Raw genomic sequence first — 22,732 nt, 5'->3', positions numbered from 1 at the left:
AGTACGTATGCACTGTATTGTGATATCTCGTCTCCCGTGAGCACGAGGTACAGTCGAAGAACGGTTAGCAATTCGATTTTTTGTGTATATTCAATTATATGCTCGATATTTATCTATGGATGGATGACAAAGAATTTGCGTCGAACCGCTATGTGGTTCGGTAGCCGTTAATACATATAGTAGGCCAGTGGTAACAATAAGAGAAAGGGATAAGGGAACAATTAGTATAGGAACAATGATAACGGTTAGAATATGACTATGCCTTTAAGTAAAATCTCAATAGCACCATACGCACACACACTCACTGCATTAATATATGAGATTATAATTAAATAAATTGGTGGTTGAGAGGGTCAATTGGCAAAAATTTGAATAATTTCAAGAGCATCTAAACTAGCTTTATATCAAAACCGCGAAATTAAAATTAATAATGTCGATGCCGTGTTTAAAAATTGTAGATCACCTTTAAATATATATATTCATAGCCATTTTTAGTGTATTTATTATTTATTTTATTATTTATATTTTATACATTTTGAAGTAAATTACACGTACCTACATAGTTTAAAAGAAGAGTATACTCCTTCAGCAAAGGCCGGCAACTCACCCACTAAAATGGGTGTCGATAGCCTGCGATGACCGCCCTATTTGGTCACCCGTAGGCTTGTTCGACTCCCTTTACAATTAAAAAAAGTTTTTCTCCCATTCCTGATAAATGCATTGTGTTAAGGGACGATTACTATTCACAAAATTGCGATCAATCGTCCGAGTACAGGGTTCTCCAGCCTAGTTATAAAACGCGGCTCGCTAACAAAGGGTGCTCCGTCCGCTTGACGCTTTTAAATTCATGAAAGGACCAACGTTGAGTGCCTTTTTGCGTCTTTTTTATTGTCTACATACAAATTGCTCCTTTTAAGGACCTGTGGTTATATTAAAAGTATCCGTTTATAACTCATGGTAATATGGAATTAATAGCGAGATCTTTCATTTCGAACAAAATTATTTTTTTATGTACTAATCCTACAAGGTTAGACTTTTGAGCCTATTAAGTCAGTTAGTAATTTGTAATTTTATCCTGAAAATTGTCTACTATTAAATTAGATTCCAAGAATTAGATTTTCTCAAACGAAATAAGCTTTTTCTTTTATTTCAATGTTCTTTACGCGTTGAACGCTCAAAGTTCACTGTCTAATTATTTATTAATGTTTTCATTTTCAGTCTCGAATAGTTAGGGATTACAAGATTGCAATGTTTTATTCATACTTTGAAGGTAAGATTTCGCGAGGAGTGTACGGTTATACGATGAGAAAGACTCATTTGTAATGTCATATATAATAAGTAGTTTAGTAGTAGCTCCTCGCGCGCTTTTTTATTAAAAGGCCGTACTCTCTGTACCTTAAAATATAAATAATAATTCTGACTAGTTACGTCTAGTCTACGAAATCAGCTTTATACGTGATAATAATAAACCAATGGCACTACAAGCCGTCATCAGTATGTTTGATAATTTTAAGTTTTTATTTTTAGGCTTTCTATCCAGCACAGAAGTGATTCAAAGCCTACTCAGGGTTGAAAGTCACAGGCTTAATTCACTAGGACGACTTTGCTCACATACTTTACATATACTATCTTGTAGTATATGTTAATGATACATGTCGTATACGAGTGTAAATACCACGCTAGACTCAGGGTTTGAGAATGTAAAACTGTGTGCTCCGTCTGTATGTGATTGGTCGACAGCATCTCTAGTTTAATATGCAGTGATACGCGATACGTTATTTTACTAAGGTACACATATATGGTGGCCTTGGTGTGGGCCTAAATAAATTACTAAATTTAAGGCCTAATTTTTACATTAAAATCTTTCTAATGGGATACATTACAGCCTCAGCTTTAGATTAATTAGATAATGAAATTTGAATAATTGTTTTTCAAAAATAAACTAAATCGCTTTGAAATGTACAACAATCAAATGCACTTATTCAATATAAATGCAAAATTGTAATTTAGCTAACAATCTCAGAACTGAGGGCGTAATGCTCCAAGAAAATTATTGCCCGCATTTTTCCCACTTTTCCCCGGCTCTCCTCATTTGTGTGGAAAATACGCGGAGTAATAATTTCCATATTTATTATATTTTGTTTCCGTGCTGTATTCGGTTTGAATTGCGTCTCCATAATGTAAGAGTTACTCGTGCTATAGGGCTTTGTAATGAATGTGGTAAAGAGCTACCTTCGAGAAAGGCCTCTTAATTAAAAAAAAAATTAAACCTTATTAGTGAAATGATTTTAAGCAGCCATTTAAATTAGCAATTTGTTTGCTAGACATAGAAAACTATTTGTAATTTTGCCAATATAAGAAGTGTGACGAACTTTATTTTGGCATGCTTCAAGGAGTATATTTAGATTACTCAAAATAATCGAATTTTTGACGTGACAACGTCTTATAATTCGATGGAGCCAGCTGCACGTACGAAAAAACATGACGCATGCGGCGTTACCTCGCTCTGAGGCGTTCCATTTAAGGCTTTAAGTGCAAGCGAGAGCGCAAAACGAGCGACAAAGAGGCACAATCGGCCTCCGCGTTCGGCAGCGTTGACATCGTTATTGTATATAAAGTATATATCGTATTATATCGATTATATTGTAATCGATCAATTCAATTGTAATTTCCATTTACCTCCTTCTCTATATCCATACAAAATATCTATCAAACAAATAAAATTAAAATTTTCTTTTGAAAAATGCAACCACATTGTAATTCCATCAGTTTTTCTTATGACGTTGTCACTTTCAACTATCATCAGTAAACCGACTTTACAGACAACCAATTTTTTTATCGTGATAGTAGGTAGTCTAAGAAGGACAGAGAATAACAGCGATTTTATATTGTATGAAAATTACACTTTAGGTTTTTAATAATTCATTGTAGTTCGTTTACGCAAACCCTTTGCAAATAATAAATAGAGCCAGTGTTCCCTGGCTTTACCGCGGTTCCCTAATTCCATTGAATAAATTATCTGAACCCATGTTATGTAATTTACGGTAAGTCAAAGGCCCTCTCACCGCAATGCACTTGTAGCTTACTTTAATTATGTAACTCTGTATTTACATTTCAGTGGCATTTGGCGTTTTAATTTTTCACTGCATAAATAAATGTTTAAAATTTAAATACATCTTCGCTACTTGCCTTAGTCACGGCGATTTGTTCATTATTGGTGTGACAAAAGCAATGAGCGGAAATACCTGCTTTTAGGGCCGGATTTTTTGTGATAATGGCGACGAATGAGATAACATAACCAAATACTGTATTTAGCCACTGAATGTAAAATAGTGATTAATTTTATTCGAAATATTTTTTTTATAAAACATAAACATTAAACATAAGAATATTAACAATTTCCAAATTTAAATTATCGTTTATCAATGTTTCCCATTATAAAATTTTAAATCAGCACTTGGCACTTAAAACGATATTAGAAATGAAATTCTTAAAACGTAACCACGACCCGGTTCGCTTTTTAAATACCGCCTATTTGGTATCCGTGAAGTTTTTAGGTTTTAGTAAAAAACCCGTACTCCGCTAGCTTTATACATATTTAGTTTGACGTAAGGCTAGTTGCGCACACTCCGACTAAGATTTAAAATATTTTTAGGATCGTTAAGTGGCTTAACTGATTTATTTTTACACACGCTTACACATACTTTATAATTTCTCTTTATACAGTTAAAAAAATATTTTATCTAAGAAGGACATTTAATATGACGAAAGATATATAGTAAACTAAAATTTTACATAGATACATTTAGATATAGATCTTTTTGTGATAGCAATTAGAGGTATTGCATTCCAATAAAAGTATTGAAACCTTTAACCCAATGGTAATGACACTATAATATTTAAAAAATTACCCCACTGACTGCTTTTGGTTTTCACTTAGTAGTAGTTTTTGTTAACCCTTAACGACACATGAGAATATGGGACTTTCTGGAAATGGTTTTTTTTTTTACGTAAATTAACCCTACCGGTTTATATGCAAGTTCTTTAACTAATAAATATTAAGTGACTAACTAAAAACTAAGTGAAGATGGCAATCGATTTCATAATAATTAATCGTAATTTTTTCGTATATAATTGTGTTGCAGCTTGTGTATGGGTAGTTCTTATATAAGAGGTTTTTCGTCTATGGAGGAGACGGCCAAGGAGAAAAGTTGGAGTTTATCCATTATACATATATATTATGATTTTTGGCTCGTTTGTGTATCTACTCACGTAAGGGCAAGTTACTTAAAACATATTTTGTCACTTTTTAGAGGGCCAGGGTAAATACATCAGGCAGGGTAGAGACATGAAGATCAGGGTAGATACGTATTTGACCAGGGGAGATAATTAGAAGCAATAAAACAAAGAATACAATTGAAATAATCAACTTTTATCAAAGATTGTTCTTGAAATTTATAATCAGGCAACATTTTTTTATCATATTTATTATTAATCAGACTAAATGCGCCATTTTTAAGCGTTTCTTTGGATGTCAACGGTTGTTCAATATTTTTTATTTGGTGCTTGCGATCTTTTGAAGTTATTATTTGTTCAATGTCAAAAGGAGTCTCGTTTTCGGACTCTGAATCAGGGACGTTAACATCCTCGACTCGGAGACGAGATTTTTTATTAGACGAGTATGTCATGACACCAAGCTTAAAATGATCGCAATGTATATCTTCATTGCAAAAGCAGCTTAAAGACTTCATTTTCAATGTTGTCGGATCTTCAATGTTCCATGACACCTGATGGACGCACAAAGTACCAGCAAAAGTCCTTATGAGTGTTTTAGCACTAGCAAGCAAAGCGTCTTTGTCTAAAATATCTTTGTCATAACGAAAACATTAATGCCAGGACAGTTTTTCTGAATAGCATCTGACAAATCGCTCAGACATGCTATATCTTTGCTACTAGCTACCAATAGGTCGGCTGATCTTTTGCAAACAGCATCAACACCATCTGGAGCTCCCTTACCGTGTCCAGCTTTATGGTAATTCCAGGTAAAGTCTCTAAGAGGTGGATAAACTTCTATTAAACGAGTGACAAGAAAATAAAACATGTATTTGTTGCGATATTGTGTCCATCGCTCCAAAAATGGAGGATCTCTACTTCTGGTGGCAAGCTGTTCAAAATTGGCTGTAAGTGTGCCCATATAGCTGGAGGCGTATGTAACAAAATCTGTTGTCTTTACTTCACCTGATGCCTCTTCTTTCGTGTAAGTTACAACTGTGTACAGACTTATCTGTTGACGTGCACCTCCAAAATGGAATGCTTGAATTTCTTCTGCGTATTTTGTTTAAAGTCACTAAGGTTCACGTGAATCACAGCTTCTCTTACTGTCAAATTTGTCTTATTAATTTTAAAAGCAGAATGTTGGTGGACTATATTCAGTTCATGGTGAAGAAAATACTCCAAGTTGTCTTCTAACTGTATAATCAAATCACGTAGATAAAATTGAATCACATTTTTCAAATATTTAGTCACCTTTCTGGTCTTATGCCTTTTAGGATCAGTTATATTGGTAGTCTTGGATTCCCACTTTCTGCAAAAATTTGCTTACTAATATAAAATTCTTTGTATAGAAGTCCTTTATTTTTACAATGCATTCTCGCGATAGACACTGTTCGTTACACCTATTGCAACAAATTTGAAGAAGAAGATTTTGATGGTTTGATATTGATGTAACTTTGGCTTGGAATAGTGCCGTAAGAATCAGATCCACATTGGCGTGTGCAACACACAGACATTAAATAGGTGGCACAATTACTATGATACATATCTCCCCTGGTCAGTAAGTCTCTCCCCTGATAGTAATCTTACCAGGGGAAAGACGCCAGGGGAAAGACGTTTTCATAACATAATACATTATTTTGGTTTATCCAAGAAAGTTTTCAATGAATAATAAAGCAAGCTTTGACTATTACAGTATTACTCAATTAGGACAGGAATTGCAAATAAATAAAATGATTATTATAACTTTTATTACTTACCAGTGGAGAGACACAATGACCTTGCGAAACCGTTACATCGCACGGACGTGACACAAAAACTGGCAAATTGCGTCGATCTAACCGCTTCTGTGCTTAGTATTGCAAACTTCACGTTGTTAATTGTCAATGAGCGAGTTCGGTAATGTGGCCGTCTTATATTTTATATTCTAGCAGCGTGCGAATATTGCCAGGGTAGATACACAAAAAAAGCGGGACAACAATTAAGTTTTAAAAATTATTGAAAATAAGCAAATATTTTTCAATTTTTCTTTAATAATATTTAAGTATATTTAATTAAGTTTGTGGTAAACATAGTTTGTTTTAGCAAATAATACAAATATTGTATGTATTGTATGCTAGTTAAGCTGAAACCGGTAAGGGGACAGGCCAGGGTAGAGACTTTTTTAGACTATATAACGAGTTTTACAAAAATATGCTTTAATGAGACATTTAATTATAATGTTATTTAATAAAGGACATTTAAGAGAAGTGATTCATTGCACAAAATAGCAACATATAGATTAAAAAACCACTTTTAAATAGATTGCCACCATAGTTACCTCTTATAAGAGAATCACCCGTATACAGCCTTATGTATCGCTAAATCCTTACTGAGGATTACCGGTGGAGTTTTAAAGTGAGCACTAAAAATCGTTTCTCCTTTCATTTGACACGCCAGCTTTTTCCGGACGGAGTTTTTTTTTGTTTGAAGCTTTTGAGCGGATGTTTAACGGCTTGTATATGATATTTTGGATTCTTTATAACTTATAACATGTGTCTTACACAGATTTACATAAGTTATACAAAAAAATTTGGACTGGTGGCTTCTGCTTCAGCGTGCTACTCTTACCCCTGAGGTCTTAGGTTCGATCCCCGGCTGTGCACCAAAATTCTATGTGCGCATTGAACATTCGCTCGAAAGGTGAAAGAAAACATCGTGAGGAAATCGGCTTGCCTTAGACCCAAAAAAGCGAGGGAGTGCGTCAGGCACAGAAGGCTGATCACCAACTTGCACATTAGATAAAGAAATGATAATGAAACAGATACAGATATCTGAGGCCCTGACCTAAAAAGGTTGTAACGCCATTGATTTTTTATATATATGAAAAATTTAAAAATACCGTGTTACTGAGGTACTCTTCTGTAGTTCGTGAAGACATACCAAAAAGATTGAATAACCTTAAAAAGTCGCGCGTTAGTCGGAAATATGATAAATTAAATTCTATATATAAATAACGCACGGCCCACGCGACGCGATGTGCTCGACTGAATCACATTGGCTATTTGTAGCTCGTCAGCGAAGAATTCAAGCTCTTATTACGTCACAATACCTCGTTCATTAGAAGGTAAAACTTTCCAGTAGTTTTTACCATAATTTGAGTATTTGAAAAAGTTTTTAAATTTACTACAAATGGCGAGTTTTTCTTATAAGACATTGACGCAATATTATTGGGAAATAAGTAATTTGCTGGCATACTATTTTATAATCCAGTTTAAAATTGAGCAGTTTGTAATATTTTTGGTATTATGATTGCGTGTTCTGAAAAAAAAAATATTAAGTTATAAAAACCTACAGGGATTTGATATTACTCGTTTGTGATGTGTGTATGTAAGTTTTATTATCTCTTGTCCGTTAAGGCAATCGGCTAAATATACGATGTACGATAATGAAGAATAACTAAGGTAGCAGATGTCAGAATGAAAATAAATAAACTTAAGTCGAAATGGGCCGGGGTACATGAAAAAAAAAATAGTGGAGCAACAAAGTATTAAATTGGTGCCCAAGGTACGATTAACGAAAAAAAAGACAATTTAGAAGGTGGAAATACCAAATTAATGAAATAGCCGGTACATGGAAGAGAGAGGTAAAGTGCAAACATAAATGGAGGGATTTGGATGAGGCGTTGCCAAAAAACTCCACACAGATATCTAGGAATGAGGTGATGATGATGATCTATGATGAATGAGGAATATAAATGCATTAAAATGTTAAGTATTTGAATTAAAAGACTTTTATTGTTATGAATACTAAATTTAAACAGCTTCTAGTGCGGACAGTTAATAGGTAAGCGACTGCAGCAGCTTAATTGCATAAGTTGTGATAGCGTAAGTCGACACGTTATAGTAAAACATCGCAAGTCAAGCTTTTTTAGATATGTATTTATAATGTTAGGTGTGGAAATTGAACACGTATAACGTTAAATTTTTCTTCCAGACAACCATGTTACATACGGTATGCACATCTCAAGATGTGGAGATTACTTTGAATCCTTTCCGTAAACTTCGAGAATGTATGCAATATGCATCGTTGGTTGTACAAGTAGGTCACTGACTCTGCAATGTAAGCTTCGAATAACATTACTATGAATCTTAGAGTCATTCCATTTCACCCATGTTTGAAGATTTTCTTTAACTCGGCACTTAAAATTTAATAAGGCAAATCAGAAATATCGGTGTTATAAATGTTAGTTCACACGAGGCTTGCACTCTATCCGTTTGATAAAACAATGTTACTTCCACAGCGAGTGGAACAAAGTTGAACGCAAATACATTATATTTTCCGCACCACTTGTTGGTTTATGTTTGTTTGTATGTACAAGCGTGTTTCCGCTTAACGCGATGTATTATATTCTATGATGTAGTGTGCTACAATGTTAAACTTTTATATAGGAACTTGAAAACTCTTCTTGTTCTACGGCGTAGCGCTAAAGCCGTTTCCTGTATTACAAATGATTTAGTAATTTTAACTGCCGTAAAATGTTGCGATTAATAGCGAGCTTAATGTTTAATGATCTAATTTACTAAATGAGCTTTATAAATAACATAGTTTCCATATCGTAAATGTATACGAGCATTTTATTGGCAAGTTCATTCATGAGTCACGATTCAACGAAAATGGGACGTGCCACAATTTATCAAAATAAAAATGCGTTATCGCGAAAATATTTTCGCACATTACATCCACTCGACCAGATGCGCGATGTCACAATACGTCCAGTGCACTTACCGTACGTAAATCATTTCGAGACATGTGTTTTATTTCACAAAATTTTATTTGAATCTCTTGATATTTAACTTTATCTCAAGAGAATAAGGTTGATTTTTGAGTAAACGTAATTTTCTAAATGTTGGTAAACTGAATACAGAGTTGAGTTATTAGCGGACCAACAAAATGACAAATTAAATAGATTACAAAGTGTTTAACACATTCTTGCGTCGTGTAGCACATTTATTTGTATCCTATCATAGGAAATGTGGTTTTTATTAACATTTAGTTTGGAACGGGAATCAAGACAGAATTCTATGTTTATTCTATGAAACGTTCGATCACAAACACAAATATTTGCTTTGATACACAAAAATATGGGGCTTCAATTTGAATATGATAAGAATCCAATATTTATTATTATAATGTGAATCTCGGACGTGGTAAGTACAAATCGGCGCTCCCCTGGGAGACTTGTGGAGAAAGCTCGGGAATTTAATTCTATTCTATTTAACTTCGTATTGAGGGAACTTTTAAGTATTTATATTTATTTACATTTCATTATTATAATTTTGAAACAGTGATAACGTTTATAGCTATATAGAATACGCGTCTAGGTTTCTGGCTTTATATAATATGTGAGTTTATTCGCTGTGAACATTTTTTCTTTGTAGCTCTCAATTTTCATTTACCAGATGCAAATAACACAATAAATTTTGTAATATGCATCTTAATTACAGTAATAGCATTAAGATTCACCTAAATTTCAAAGGCTTATTCAATCAACCCACGGAAAGACCAGTAGGCGTTTCTTTGACTGACATACAGTTCAAATAACGCTTTCGTCTTGTTTCATGTGCTTTTAATTTGATTATTTATATATAAAAAACCAATGGCGCTACAACCTTCTAGATCTGGGCTTCTTCTGTATCCGTTTCGTGATTTTGAATTTCGAGGGCGAGCTGGGAGCCACTAGGCTAACACTGGTAATCTAATATCATATTTATATATACTAGATAATACAAGTCATATCATAATGTCATGAAAATACAGCATACATTTTAATTATTGATGTCACTCGTTCGCCCCTCTAAAGCCTACACATCCGCAGATTTGACAGTTTATTATATCCATGTTATCTTCCTGACCACTGGACTTTTACATCAGATAAGGTTCGAATAGAATCAGGCTTATATACATTAGCTGCCCCGTGTGCATTTAAGTTTGATCGTTTGTGGCATATTACGGATATCTAGTTTCAATTCATCATTACATGTCGTTGTAGATAGTATTGCTATATATGTATTATTATATATATTATTGTTGGAAAGAATATCAAAATAGTTTATAGAGACATCTGTCGATAATAATTAGGTAAACTAAAGCCTGCCAACTGTCCTTCTATTCTTTTTCTTTCTTAAATGATTAGTCGTTACCATGTAACAACGTGATTACTTATAGGTTATGGGCCATTTAAAAACAATTTTTAATTGCAATATTTTTTGGCATTTAGTGTTAGTTGAAATTGAGTTGCAAGTTATCTCGCTAACGTGCCAAAGTTGAGAGATCGCGAGAACTTTGACGATCTGGCGTTCGCAGTTGAGAACTTGCTAATTTTGGAAGGCGCCAATGTGCCTAAAGCAACAAATGAAAATGCAGCAGTGGCAGATGCAAAGGCACGCGCAAAAATTTTGACGATTGACGCTCTTCGTGCACATAAAGGATACAACGACTGCAAAGGAGTTGTGGACAAAACTACGTTCTTTGTTCGACGACTCAGGGTTTTCTCGGAGGATTTCGTTGCTTCGTCATCTAATTTCTATAAGGTTGGAAAACTGTGAAAATATGACACAAATTGTTGAAGTTACTCACGTTTAAGAGGCTTTAATATTTTAACTTTAATACGATAATCCTGAGAGAAGCTGTTGAAGACTAAAACTGCGTTTGTAAGGCAATGTTAAGCAAACAGCAATTTTGCACTAATTATTAGACTTACTCTATGCTCAATAGGTTATAGCGACACTCTATTCAAATTATACCTTTATGTCGTAAGGAGTAAATAAGTGAATTTTCATTTAGAAGGAAATTCAAATTTAATTAGAGAGACTAATGTGAAACTGATACACGATACAAGTGTGAATTCAACATTTTCTAGGGTATTTACCGGAATTGAATTCGGCGAAGCAGAATAATGCTTTACAGTTTTGCATTTAGCATCCAATTTAACTGAGGTGATTCAGTTCGTAGTGAACCTTTATTTTTCTAGAAAATCACTAAGTGCTGTTGAATGGAATGAAATTATTGTGTAATATGTCGTTTTTAAGTATGGCAACCATTTTATTTATTTTATAATTTAAATCTGTTATAGTTTTACGAGTTCTAAAGTGTGTAGTTTAATCAATCGAAAGGGGGCTTTATAAGAAACATTACAAAAATGATGTTGTATATTATAAATCAAATATTAAAGTCGTGCAAGGCACCGGATTACGCGACAATAAACGCTTCAAAAGATCATACAATGTGTAATAATAATACTTGGGTTGTTGTTGTTATCATAATATATATGAATTACTAAAAGGTATAATTAGAAGGGGAACCGCAGATAAACGCTCCAATATGAAACTATGGACCCTTGCCAAACTTTAATGAGAAGGGCGGTTAATTGTTGTGGTTTATATTAAATCCACTTCCGGTCACCTTTGTGGTAGATAAACATATCAGAACATTGGCTGCAATTCATTATTCATTTATGTAATACAATATAAGTACTGATGTTTTAAAAAGGATTTTGAAGAGGTTATAAGTAAATATCTACTGTGTCGTTAGGAATACGAAAATAATAAATGTATATTATACATTTACTCACAACAATATTTATTTATATACTGTGCTTTTCACAGGTGTATGACAGTCGTTCTATATTTGAATTTAGAAGGACGCAGATATTGACTCGTATGCAATTTCATCACACTAGAAACTATTTATTAACTACGTACAGAGCACAGACATATCGGCTTGCATTAGTCGATAGGCACAAATTGACGTCGGAACAAATGTCTCGGTTCTCAGAGGGCGGCTGTGGCGTATCCATTATACACATTCTGTGAGCTATTTGAGTACCTTGCGATATAAAGGATGATTTTAGAAAATTGCTCTTGAGCACATGACTATCCATTTACATATACAGCTCTGTTGTCACTTTTATATAGAAATCGAGATGCTGTTTATGGTGATATTAGACGGAAAATATTGTATCTTAAGGTTTTATTATAGAAAGTTACTTCAAAGAAAGAACGCAACGTTTACGTCTCAGTGTTGCAAAATAGAATAAGAATTACAACGCGAAATACGCGACTGAAGCCAATTTACGCACCCTCGTAATCGACACTTGTTACAATATTTATATATTGAAGTTATAAATAAAAAAAATTGGCTTAAAATTATATCGGTATAAAAACTAACAAATCTTGATCATATGTAGCACTTCCCAATCCTACGTATATTGAAAACTACGAACAATTAAAAAAAACTTGCTTTTGTTAATAATATGCGTTTAACGGAAGATTTAGATTTAGCTGCTTTCCAAACAATGTAATGCAATATACGAAAATCCTTTAATCAAACTAAAAATTCACATGTACAATGTACCCTTAATGAAGGTTTCTTATAATGTTATACAAAAGACGTTTCGAAGCGTATTAAAGCATTAGGTGGTCTAGTCTCTGTCTAAAACTAGACACAAGTTAGCGGCAGTTTGCTCCGAACTTTGTCTTCCGATATAGCATCGGCTGCTAACTTCCCTACAACCGTTAAATTGCCTTGACAGGTTGTACTGGCCAATTTAACACGTCTGAATAAGATTAATTTGTTATCTGTTCATGGTTATATATTCAGATAGAATTTGAATGATCGTATAAGTGCCATATTCTCCCGGAAATACCGTAATAGTTTAGGAAGCGATAAATGATAGTAATGACTTAATAAGGAAGTTTAGTAGGCATTTGATTCCTATGACAACGCATAAGCGTTTTTATAAAGAACAGCTTCAAAGTTAACAAGAAGAAATGACCCTGAGCTTGTACAACAAAAAAATACAAGTTATAATTTACCGCTAAAAACCATCCGCTACTCCTCTCTTCGAAGACACTCTCCTTAAAGCCTCAGCTAGCATCGGGATACTGAGCGCTCACATATAGAATAACGCTTCGCGGTCAATTGGAAGGAAAGGCTAAGTTAGCCTCTAAGAAGCTTGGTGTGCTCAGCAAGGCGAGACGGTACTTCACTCTGGGCCAACGCTTAAATAAAGCTATAAAGCGCAAATTCGGCTCCACGTGGAGTACTGTTCTCACCTCTGGGCGGAAGCTCCCCAGTACCAGCTCCTTCCGCTTGACCGTGTTCATCGAAGAGCGATTCGAATCGTTGACGACCACTCACCAGCACTATGTGGAACCAGCTAGCCACTGAAGTGTTTCCGAACCAAATTAGGGTCCTGTTTGCCGCGTGTTACATAGAAAAAAAATCTTTACATTATCATATTAATATACAAATTCAAACACAAAAACGCGTCTACATAATAATGAAATATATAGTGGTAATGTTGCTCCCATAAGCAATCCCGACTACTATAAAGGTTTCATCCAACTCCATTCCATACGACATCAGCGCTACGTATATTATAAGAACGAGCGAACGAAAGCTTTATATTGAATTGGTTCGCTGTTATCGGTGACAGACTATAGGCACTATAGACCAGTGCCGATAATTTTTGAAACCTAAAAAAATTACAGTAGGATGAAACCCATTAGAAAAGCAGGGGAATATGATCAAAATGAAAGGAAAAATAAATTACGGTCGATCTGAGGTCGGGAAGGGGTAGGGGGGGGGGAGGTTTAAGAGTAAAAAACGGTTTATCTCGATTTCCGGCAAAACTAAAAGTCCTATCGAAGAAAACTAAATGTCAAAGTTGTAGGTCATAAAAAGATCTACAACTTTTGTATTCACACATTTTTCACATAACCTCAAAATTTATGTGAAAAATTCAAAAAACCAACTTTTTGGTTTTTTATTTCTATCTTTTACAAAAATTTATTTTTTTAAACGAAATTTGGTGAAAACTTACCTTATTATGTCCCAAATATACTGTAATTTATTTGATTAAAAATATTTATTTTTTCACCTCATTTTGAATTAATATCGATAAAACACCCTAATTTTCAATCGAAAATTCTGACGTCAAAATTTCAGCTTTTTTCAAAAAGTTGGTGTGATTTCAGTTCGTTGAAATCTCTACTTTCCTATGGTAAAATGAAGAAGGAAGTAAGGAAGGGGATGACAGGTCTGGGCGTTACTGCATACGATTTTTTGCGTTTTCTGAGAAGATTTACTATGGTAGTATATATATATTTTTTTACCATAGGAAAGTAAAGATTTCAACGAACTGAAAGCACACCAACTTTTTGAAAAAAGCTGAAATTTTGACGTCAGAATTTTCGATTGAAAATTAGGGTGTTTTTTCGATATTAATTCAAAATAAGGTAAACAAATAAATATTTTTAATCAAATAAATTACAGTGTATTTGGGACATAGAAAGGTAAGTTTTCACCAAATTTCGTTTAAAAAAATAAATTTTTGTAAAAGATAGAAATAAAAAACCAAAAAGTTGGTTTTTTGAATTTTTCACCTAAGTTTTGAGGTTATGTGAAAAATCTGCAAATACATAAGTTGTAGATCTTTTTATTGTCTACAACTTTGCCATTCAACTTTCTTCGATAGGACTTTTAGTTTTGCCGGAAATCGTGATAAACCGTTTTTTACCCCTAAAACTCCCCCCCCCCTACCCCTTCCCGACCTCAGATCGACCGTAATTTATTTTTCCTTTCATTTAGATCATATTCCCCTGCTTTTCTAATGGGTTTCATCCTACTGTATTTTTTTTCACTTTTTATTTATTTTAAAGGCTATCTGCACTGGTCTACTAATAGCAAACTAAGATTTTAAATATTAGTTCTTCTTAAGTGGAGCTTTTTATATATCTCACACATAGTATTGGTTATAAGCAAATTGCGAAAAGAGAGATATATAAAGACGAAACCGCGCTTAAAATGAAGAACCATTGTTTAATCTGTGACGGTTCGCTGTGCTAACCACTGCAGTTGGGTTTTGCTTCAATTATACCATTGTTCTTAAAACAAATGCTTAATTAGATTACAAAGGAGTTTTCGTTTAAAATTTTACTCGTTCGTCATTGTATCAAATTGCATACGTTATGCCATTGAAATACCTAAGATATTATATTTTCAAATGGGTTTTTTATCGTATTAAAACAATATCACAATTATTTAATTTGATTGATTGATAAAGAGGTTACGGGAATTATAAACTGTGAGTAATGGTATTGTAAAAGATTAAATTAATCAAACAAAGTTTTTAATGGTGTGTCCATTTTGACCTTATTAACAACATTTATACGTTATAAAGAGATTGGTTCTTATCAATCAAATTTAAAAACATGAACTTTGTTTTACAGATGTATGCATTATAGTACTTAAGTAACACAATGTGTAAAAAACTCACAATAATATACACACACAATAGAAATAGAACATAAATATCCGATGAAATAATAATGAATATGTATTGTTACAGGATGTCGTACACACAATCAGCACACCGCACGGACAAGTACAGAGAATCGTTGTGTTCAAGAAGAATGGAGTGCAGGCGATGGTTGAATATCCTTTTTAAAAGATTATTATGGTATTTCAAACATAATTTCAGATAAACGTGAATAAGTAGTAACAATATAAATTACGTACATCGCGAGCCGCCGCCTTTTCCTCGTACGTGACTTCAACACACCGCAATGCAAGTTGGGTTCGATTTTCAAATGTTGCTTTAGGTGGATAAAAACATTACAGGCATTTTTATATAATACCTACTAGCTGGCCCCGCGTTCGTTTTGTCTTAATGAGATTTCTTTACTTAGCCTACCTTTTTAGTAGCTACATATAGCAAAATTCAATATTATGTAGCTAATATGAAATTTTGCTATGACTGTACTAAATTTTCAATTTTTTAAAATGTTTTTCCAATTTTTCTCTTTTCACCATTACATCATTTTCGCTCGTCCAAGTCACATTTCCACTCAGGGTATTAATTAAATATGGGCACTGCTACACGCGAAAAACGTTGAACTAATGTTTATCACCGCTATGACGGCCGTCATGCAAATGACAGCACCACTATTTGACGTTACGGTGATACTCAACGTTCTCTAGAAAACCTACTCCGATGTTATTTATAGACAACGTATGGGTGACGTCACCCAACGTTACATTACGGCCATTAGTTAACGGCACCGCTTTTCTAGGAAACCTAAGCCTAAGCTTTAGCAAAATTTACTATTATTTTTTATTTATATAAATATATATCTGAACGTTCATTTCCAATATCTTCTGTCATTTACACTATAAAGTTTTATAATGATTATTTTTGATTACCCAATTCCCATGTGTAACACATACCGCGTTTATTTTAAAACCGCATCGCATAAACGTAAAAAGGGTACATAAATAAACACTCTTAATGTTGATAGTGGTTTTTTATAATAATACACCTGACACATAAACTCAAATAACCCTTATTCATACACTCATACAGGCGATTTTTCACAGCAATATTTAACAAGAGACGCGCTCAAATAATCCCTGTACTAAAAGAAATAGCGGTGATTTTTCTATGACAAGTTGAAGCGGTTTTAGCAAGAAACATTTCATCTTAAGGTTATGAAAAAATATAGAGGAGGAATGAGGTCGTGTATTGTTTGGAGTTTAGAGTAGGAATGAAATAATACGTGCTTATTTGAAGGTTTGCCTTTCACCTTTGGGTTTTAAAAGAGCACAGTACTATTTCTTAGATACCGTGAGAGTACTTATTGAAGTCAAGTATAAAAGTGTCATTAGACATAGACATATTATTTATTACTAACAAAAACACATAATAACAAAAATCAAAGAAAAAAAAAATATAATGACAGACATCAAACAAATTTTTCCCTTTTCCCTTTCGATTCGTTTCAAGTGTGTAATGCGTGTGTGCTGTGGTTGTAATTGGCCCTGACTCAGCATTATGCTAAGCTAAGGAGCAGACTGCTTCACAGTGCTGGTCATTCTGCCAGAGACCACAGCAGCTAGTTTGCGCCTCAGTCAGAAAAAAAGAAAGAAAAGGAATGTAATAATACTTAGTAGAAAAAAATAATAATTGAGGAAACAATTGTAATAGTGTTAATTAATATATTATCTATCTCTCTAATAATTAATAGTTATGGACAGTTTCCGACAATACCTTATCGATTCTCATAAATTCTAGTGTCTTTTAAAACTCTCGTTTCGAATCGTTAATAAAAATCATATTTCGAATATTACGACAGGAGACACTTGTGATATAGAAATATATCAACATATATTAAAGATAATAAGGGAATATATTCCGTTAGTGTAAGGTTATATAGAAAACGACCTTCCACGCGCAATATTTAGTTATTTGCATTGAAATACGGTAAATACGACATTGAAAAGGGTCCGATACGAGATTCCAATAAAAATATTATCTGTGGTCGCGTCTAGTTCGACGGGACATGTTGAAATTGAGTTAGGGTGTAATTTATTGCGAAAGGTTAAAGCTTTTCACGGGTTAATGATTGGGTTTATAAAATTGACAAGTCTAACCATATCCTCACATAAACTTAATCAGTCTTATTCACAGTGTTAAGCGTATATCAATGAAAAGGTAATGAGACAAGCGACCGATCGCTGCGCTTCTAGTGATTGCTTGCTTTGGCACTTGGAATGATAGCTTGACTTACGCTGGTCATAGACGGACCGCATGTTGCAGTCGATACCGACTGCTCTAAGCGGTCGCCGCACGGCGAACTGCAGTTTCCATACTTAATTCATATCCGCCATACACGGACTGCACGACCAGTTTCTGAGCGGTCGGAGCAGTCGCTCTGCGGTCGAGCTTCGCCGCGCGCCACTCCCTCAAATAAAATAAAATACTAACTAATTCATCAAATGAAACCACAGACATTCTAAAGTAGTTGAAAAACTTTTTAGTGTGTTCTCTCATTTGGGGATACAAAGTATGAAATATTCCATGCTGTTCTCTTGATTGTAGTATTGGACGCATCCACATGCTAAGGTGTCTTCTACGCCTACGGTTGCGTAATAGTAGTACAAGAAACAGTGTTTCTTCATCGAAATCCATCTTGTTAATGAACTCGCATCAGTTTTATTTTGCGGTCAAACACAACTGCTCCAAGCAGTCGTAGTCGACTGCATTATGCGGTCGTGTTGCAGTCGTGTCCGACTTCAACGCGACCGCTCTAGAGCAGTCGGTCTCGACTGCAACATGCGGTCCGTCTATGGCCCGCTTTACAGTCTTTTTTGTGCGGGAGAGAATGGTTTAGCGTATTCTTGATTTGATCTGTCCACTTCAGGTCATCTACCCCGAGCTCCCCTGCTCGTCTCTCTATGTAGAAGCACATTACAATGCGTGATCAAAGAAAGTGTGAATTCGACGTTGATAGATAATTTTTTATTTAAATGAATGGAATAAGAATAAGCAAAATTATTTTAAAGAAAAAATGTGCGTGGTCACCGTGACCACAAACGCTGTAAAGCACGCGAAACGTCGGATAAATTTAAAATTATAATAATACATAACTTTAATCCGGTTAAAAAGTTTTTCTTTAAATGTGTAAAGGTTATGTTAATCAAAGTCAACCAACTAAACGTATCCACAAATTAAATTTATTTTTACATAGTTGAAGAATTTATATTCCTTTTATCATTTATTTAACAAACAACTTCAATTTTACGGCTTCGGTCGTTAAAAATAAATAACAGTTTTCAGCTTAACGCCCGATACACGAAAGTTTATTTTCGTTTATGAGATTGGATCGCTCTTTATTGATATTTTGTGGGAAGGAATTATTCAATTACACGACCAAAATTATTTTAATTAAGAAATTATGTAAAATGAAGTAATAAGGAAACATTTACGAGTCCGAATTTTATGTTTAATCTATTAGTGGATTTTTCACACGTATGATTTTCTGTTTCTTTTGAATCTTTATTTAGACAAACTATTATAATTTATAAGGGACGTGTTTAGTCAACCAATCATACTTATTAGGCATTAATACCTAATTATTAGAAATTTGGTTATCTTTTTGATTTATAAATAACTATTTTAAGAGATCTTTGAGTGCAGCTCATCACTCAGTTTGACATCTGTTTTTTTATCTAATAGCCTATTTATTTCACCTTACTTATTCTACTACTACAGGCCTATTTCATGATCAATACAAAAAATGGTAGTTAAGATTAAATATTTAAAAATCCAGTCCATTGAAATCACGCGATGTCATGTAGATAAAATATGTCGTTTTGTAAGTCCAAACGCCGGATGATTCATGGCTCGAATAAAAATAAGTCAAAACAATAAAACATTTGAAATAAATTAAGAGATTAGTGACGTGATGAATGGTCAGATAAAAAATATGGATAAATAATGAGAGCAATGTGTTTAAATGGCGTGATTAGTGTTTTGTTAAAACTTTTGTTAACAAATGCGTTGATGGTTGAGTATTTTAAAGGAGTTATGACATCGTATATACAGGGTGTCCCAAAAGTCGACGTCAAGACGAAATATTCTCATAGGTAATGCCACACCAGTTATCAGAAAAATTAAAAAAAAAAATTAAGTCATGTATTTTTGAAGTTATGGAAATTTTCCTTTTATTCCAGAAAATGTACACCATGTGACAGTTTTTTCATTCCTGTTGTTACAAATATTTACTTTTTGCTAATTTTTTTTCTCTTACGTCATCCCGAATAGTGCTTTATGTAACCTATGATCCTAAACCCTGTGCCGATCACTCCAACTTGTAGGAAAATTTCATTTTATACCGTACCAAGTTTTCAAAATTAATTTTCGCACTAGTTCAATTGATCGTCCTGAAAAAAAAATGTACTACTCCAGTTTGGCAAGCAGCTTTAAAAGTTTGCGCATTTAATAAGGATTCTAACGTGGTATAACACTTACTTCATTATTTCTTAGATCGGCCATAAAAAAATTTTTTGTTAAACAATGTCTGTTTTTAAAAATTTCTCTGGAATTACAAAAAACGATTCTAGTGTACCCAAAGCGTTCCTAATAACCACAGCGTGGTTTAAAAAAGATGGAGAGAGACATTCCATAAAATGTGAGCGAGACAGATAGTGACGCTTATGGTATACGGACGCAAATAAGTAAAATAGACAGTTTCTTTTTTATGATTAGATTTATTACTTTTTTTATAAAAGATGTTCAAATTGCCGTCCTTCAGCTGCAATACATTAGACACAATAGCTCTTCTACATTTTGAATCGACTTGGAATAGACTTTTTCCTTTACTGCTCCCCAGTAAAAAAAATCAAGAGGATTTAAATCGGGTGAGCGGGCGGGCCACGAGATTGTACCACCCCGCCCTATCCATCTGTCTGGATACTCCTCGTTAAGGTGGTTTCGAACTAAGCGGCTGTAATGCGCTGGACAACCATCTTGCTGGAACCACATATCTTGTAAAATAGTAAGCGGCACGTCCTCCAGCAAATTGGGCAAATGATTTTGTAAGAAATCTAAATAAATTTCAGCATTTAAAACTTCTGGTAATTCGAAAAGGCCCTATGACTTTTCCGTTCAAAATTCCAGTCCACATGTTAACTTTGAAACGGTACTGTGATCTGTCTGGTCTCATCAATCGTGGATTTTCGACGTGCCACTCGTGCAGATTGTGTAGGTTCATGTAGCCGTTTTTTTAAAAAGTTGATTCATCCGACCATAAAATTTTTTCTAAGAATTGTGGGTCTTCTCGGTGTTTTTGAATTATTGTTTGACAAAAAGCAACCCGAGGTTCATAATCTCGAGGTAATAAGGATTGTACTCGCTGTACATGAAATGGATGGAACTCACGTGTGTCAATAGCAGTAAGTAGCGTCACTATCTGTCTCGCTCACACTTTACGCCATCTTATTTAAACCACGCTGTGGTTATTAGGAACGCTTTGGGTACACTAGAATCGTTTTTTGTAATTCCAGAGAAATTTTTAAAAACAGACATTGTTTAACAAAAAATTTTTTTATGGCCGATCTAAGAAACAATGAAGTAAGTGTTATACCACGTTAGAATCCTTATTAAATGCGCAAACTTTTAAAGCTGCTTGCCAAACTGGAGTAGTACATTTTTTTTTCAGGACGATCAATTGAACTAGTGCGAAAATTAATTTTGAAAACATGGTACGGTATAAAATGAAATTTTCCTACAAGTTGGAGTGATCGGCACAGGGTTTAGGATCATAGGTTACATAAAGCACTATTCGGGATGACGTAAGAGAAAAAAAATTAGCAAAAAGTAAATATTTGTAACAACAGGAATGAAAAAACTGTCACATGGTGTACATTTTCTGGAATAAAAGGAAAATTTCCATAACTTCAAAAATACATGACTTAATTTTTTTTTTTAATTTTTCTGATAACTGGTGTGGCATTACCTATGAGAATATTTCGTCTTGACGTCGACTTTTGGGACACCCTGTATATTTATTGGCTAGTTGCCCCCGAGAACTTTGTTTGCTATACTACCACATAGAGGCGATTTACCGAAATAAAAAGCTAAGTACTAAATGAAACCAATTTTAAACCAAAAATATGGAAAAGATACAAAATCTTTTCCATATTTTTATCTATATAAAAACCGTCCTTAGAGTTCAAGAAATAAATTTAAAAAATCGAATTGGTCCAGCTTACAATTTTTTTAATTTTATTGTAAACGGTAATTGAGATTTTTTAAAAGATAACGATATAAAAGTATGATTTAGTTTATTTTATAATGAAAATGCAACTGCCAATCCTTTGATAGGCAAACAACGTAAACATACCGCAAGTATAAAATTTTATTATTAAGAAATCTATGTTTGTAGATATGTAAGAAATTAATTTGGCTGGCTGGACTTCTTTTGTCTAAAATTCGAAAATAGCCTTTTAATTTTTTTAGTACATCTACATGTAGATCTATAAGTTTAACCTTAATAAGGAAATTAAAACATAATTTATCTATCGCATAGTTTAACCTATTTGCATTAAAGTTTTAGTTAAGAACATTTTGTATGCAACATATTGCTCAAATGCGAAGAATTGATACCTCACATCAACACTACGTTAATAAACAATTTTTAAACTGAGTAATGTTTAAAACCCACTTGGTGTAACCAGTTGTGAAAAATAGTTCTTGAGCGCATTGATTTATAGCTTTCCACTTTGATATATTACGCACGCGTGTTCTCGAAGTATTTCACACCGTCGTGTAACGTGTAAATGAACGTTAACATGAATGAATACGAACACAACATTAAGCTAGATAATTTGTCAAGTGTGGGAACGTTTCCAATGTTTTTATAATTGGCTTTTCGATTGTACTAGAAAATACAATTCGTAATTTTAAAATAATGTTTATCGTAATAGCGATTATAAAATAAATTTCGAGGATATAATGGAAATATGATAATTATGAAAACTAGATCTCGTAACTCGACTACACATCATGGGGCACAGATTAAATAATCGTTTTTTGAGCCTAACCTGTGTTAAATAAAACAATTGACTATGTAGGCAG

At 33.7% G+C, this 22,732-nt stretch overlaps 1 protein-coding gene across 3 annotated transcripts in view; it reads left to right on the top strand.

Moving 5' to 3' along the window:
- The window catches only part of LOC125054971 (heterogeneous nuclear ribonucleoprotein L-like), a 222,099-nt gene that overhangs the window by 154,056 nt on the left and 45,311 nt on the right, over positions 1-22,732 (top strand). For 2 of the 3 annotated variants that reach the window (XM_047657106.1, XM_047657107.1), the window contains exon 3: positions 15,665-15,750. In XM_047657106.1, coding sequence (XP_047513062.1) covers positions 15,665-15,750 — 86 coding nt within the window. Of the gene's footprint in view, positions 1-15,664; positions 15,751-22,732 lie in introns of those variants that run through there. The other variant, XM_047657108.1, reaches the window with a different exon arrangement.

The sequence above is a fragment of the Pieris napi genome, chromosome 13 (assembly GCF_905475465.1).
Source record: "Pieris napi chromosome 13, ilPieNapi1.2, whole genome shotgun sequence".
Lineage (NCBI taxonomy): Eukaryota > Metazoa > Arthropoda > Insecta > Lepidoptera > Pieridae > Pieris > Pieris napi.
The sequence above is the reverse complement of the archived record's forward strand: the minus strand, read 5'-3'. Positions and strand labels throughout refer to the sequence as shown.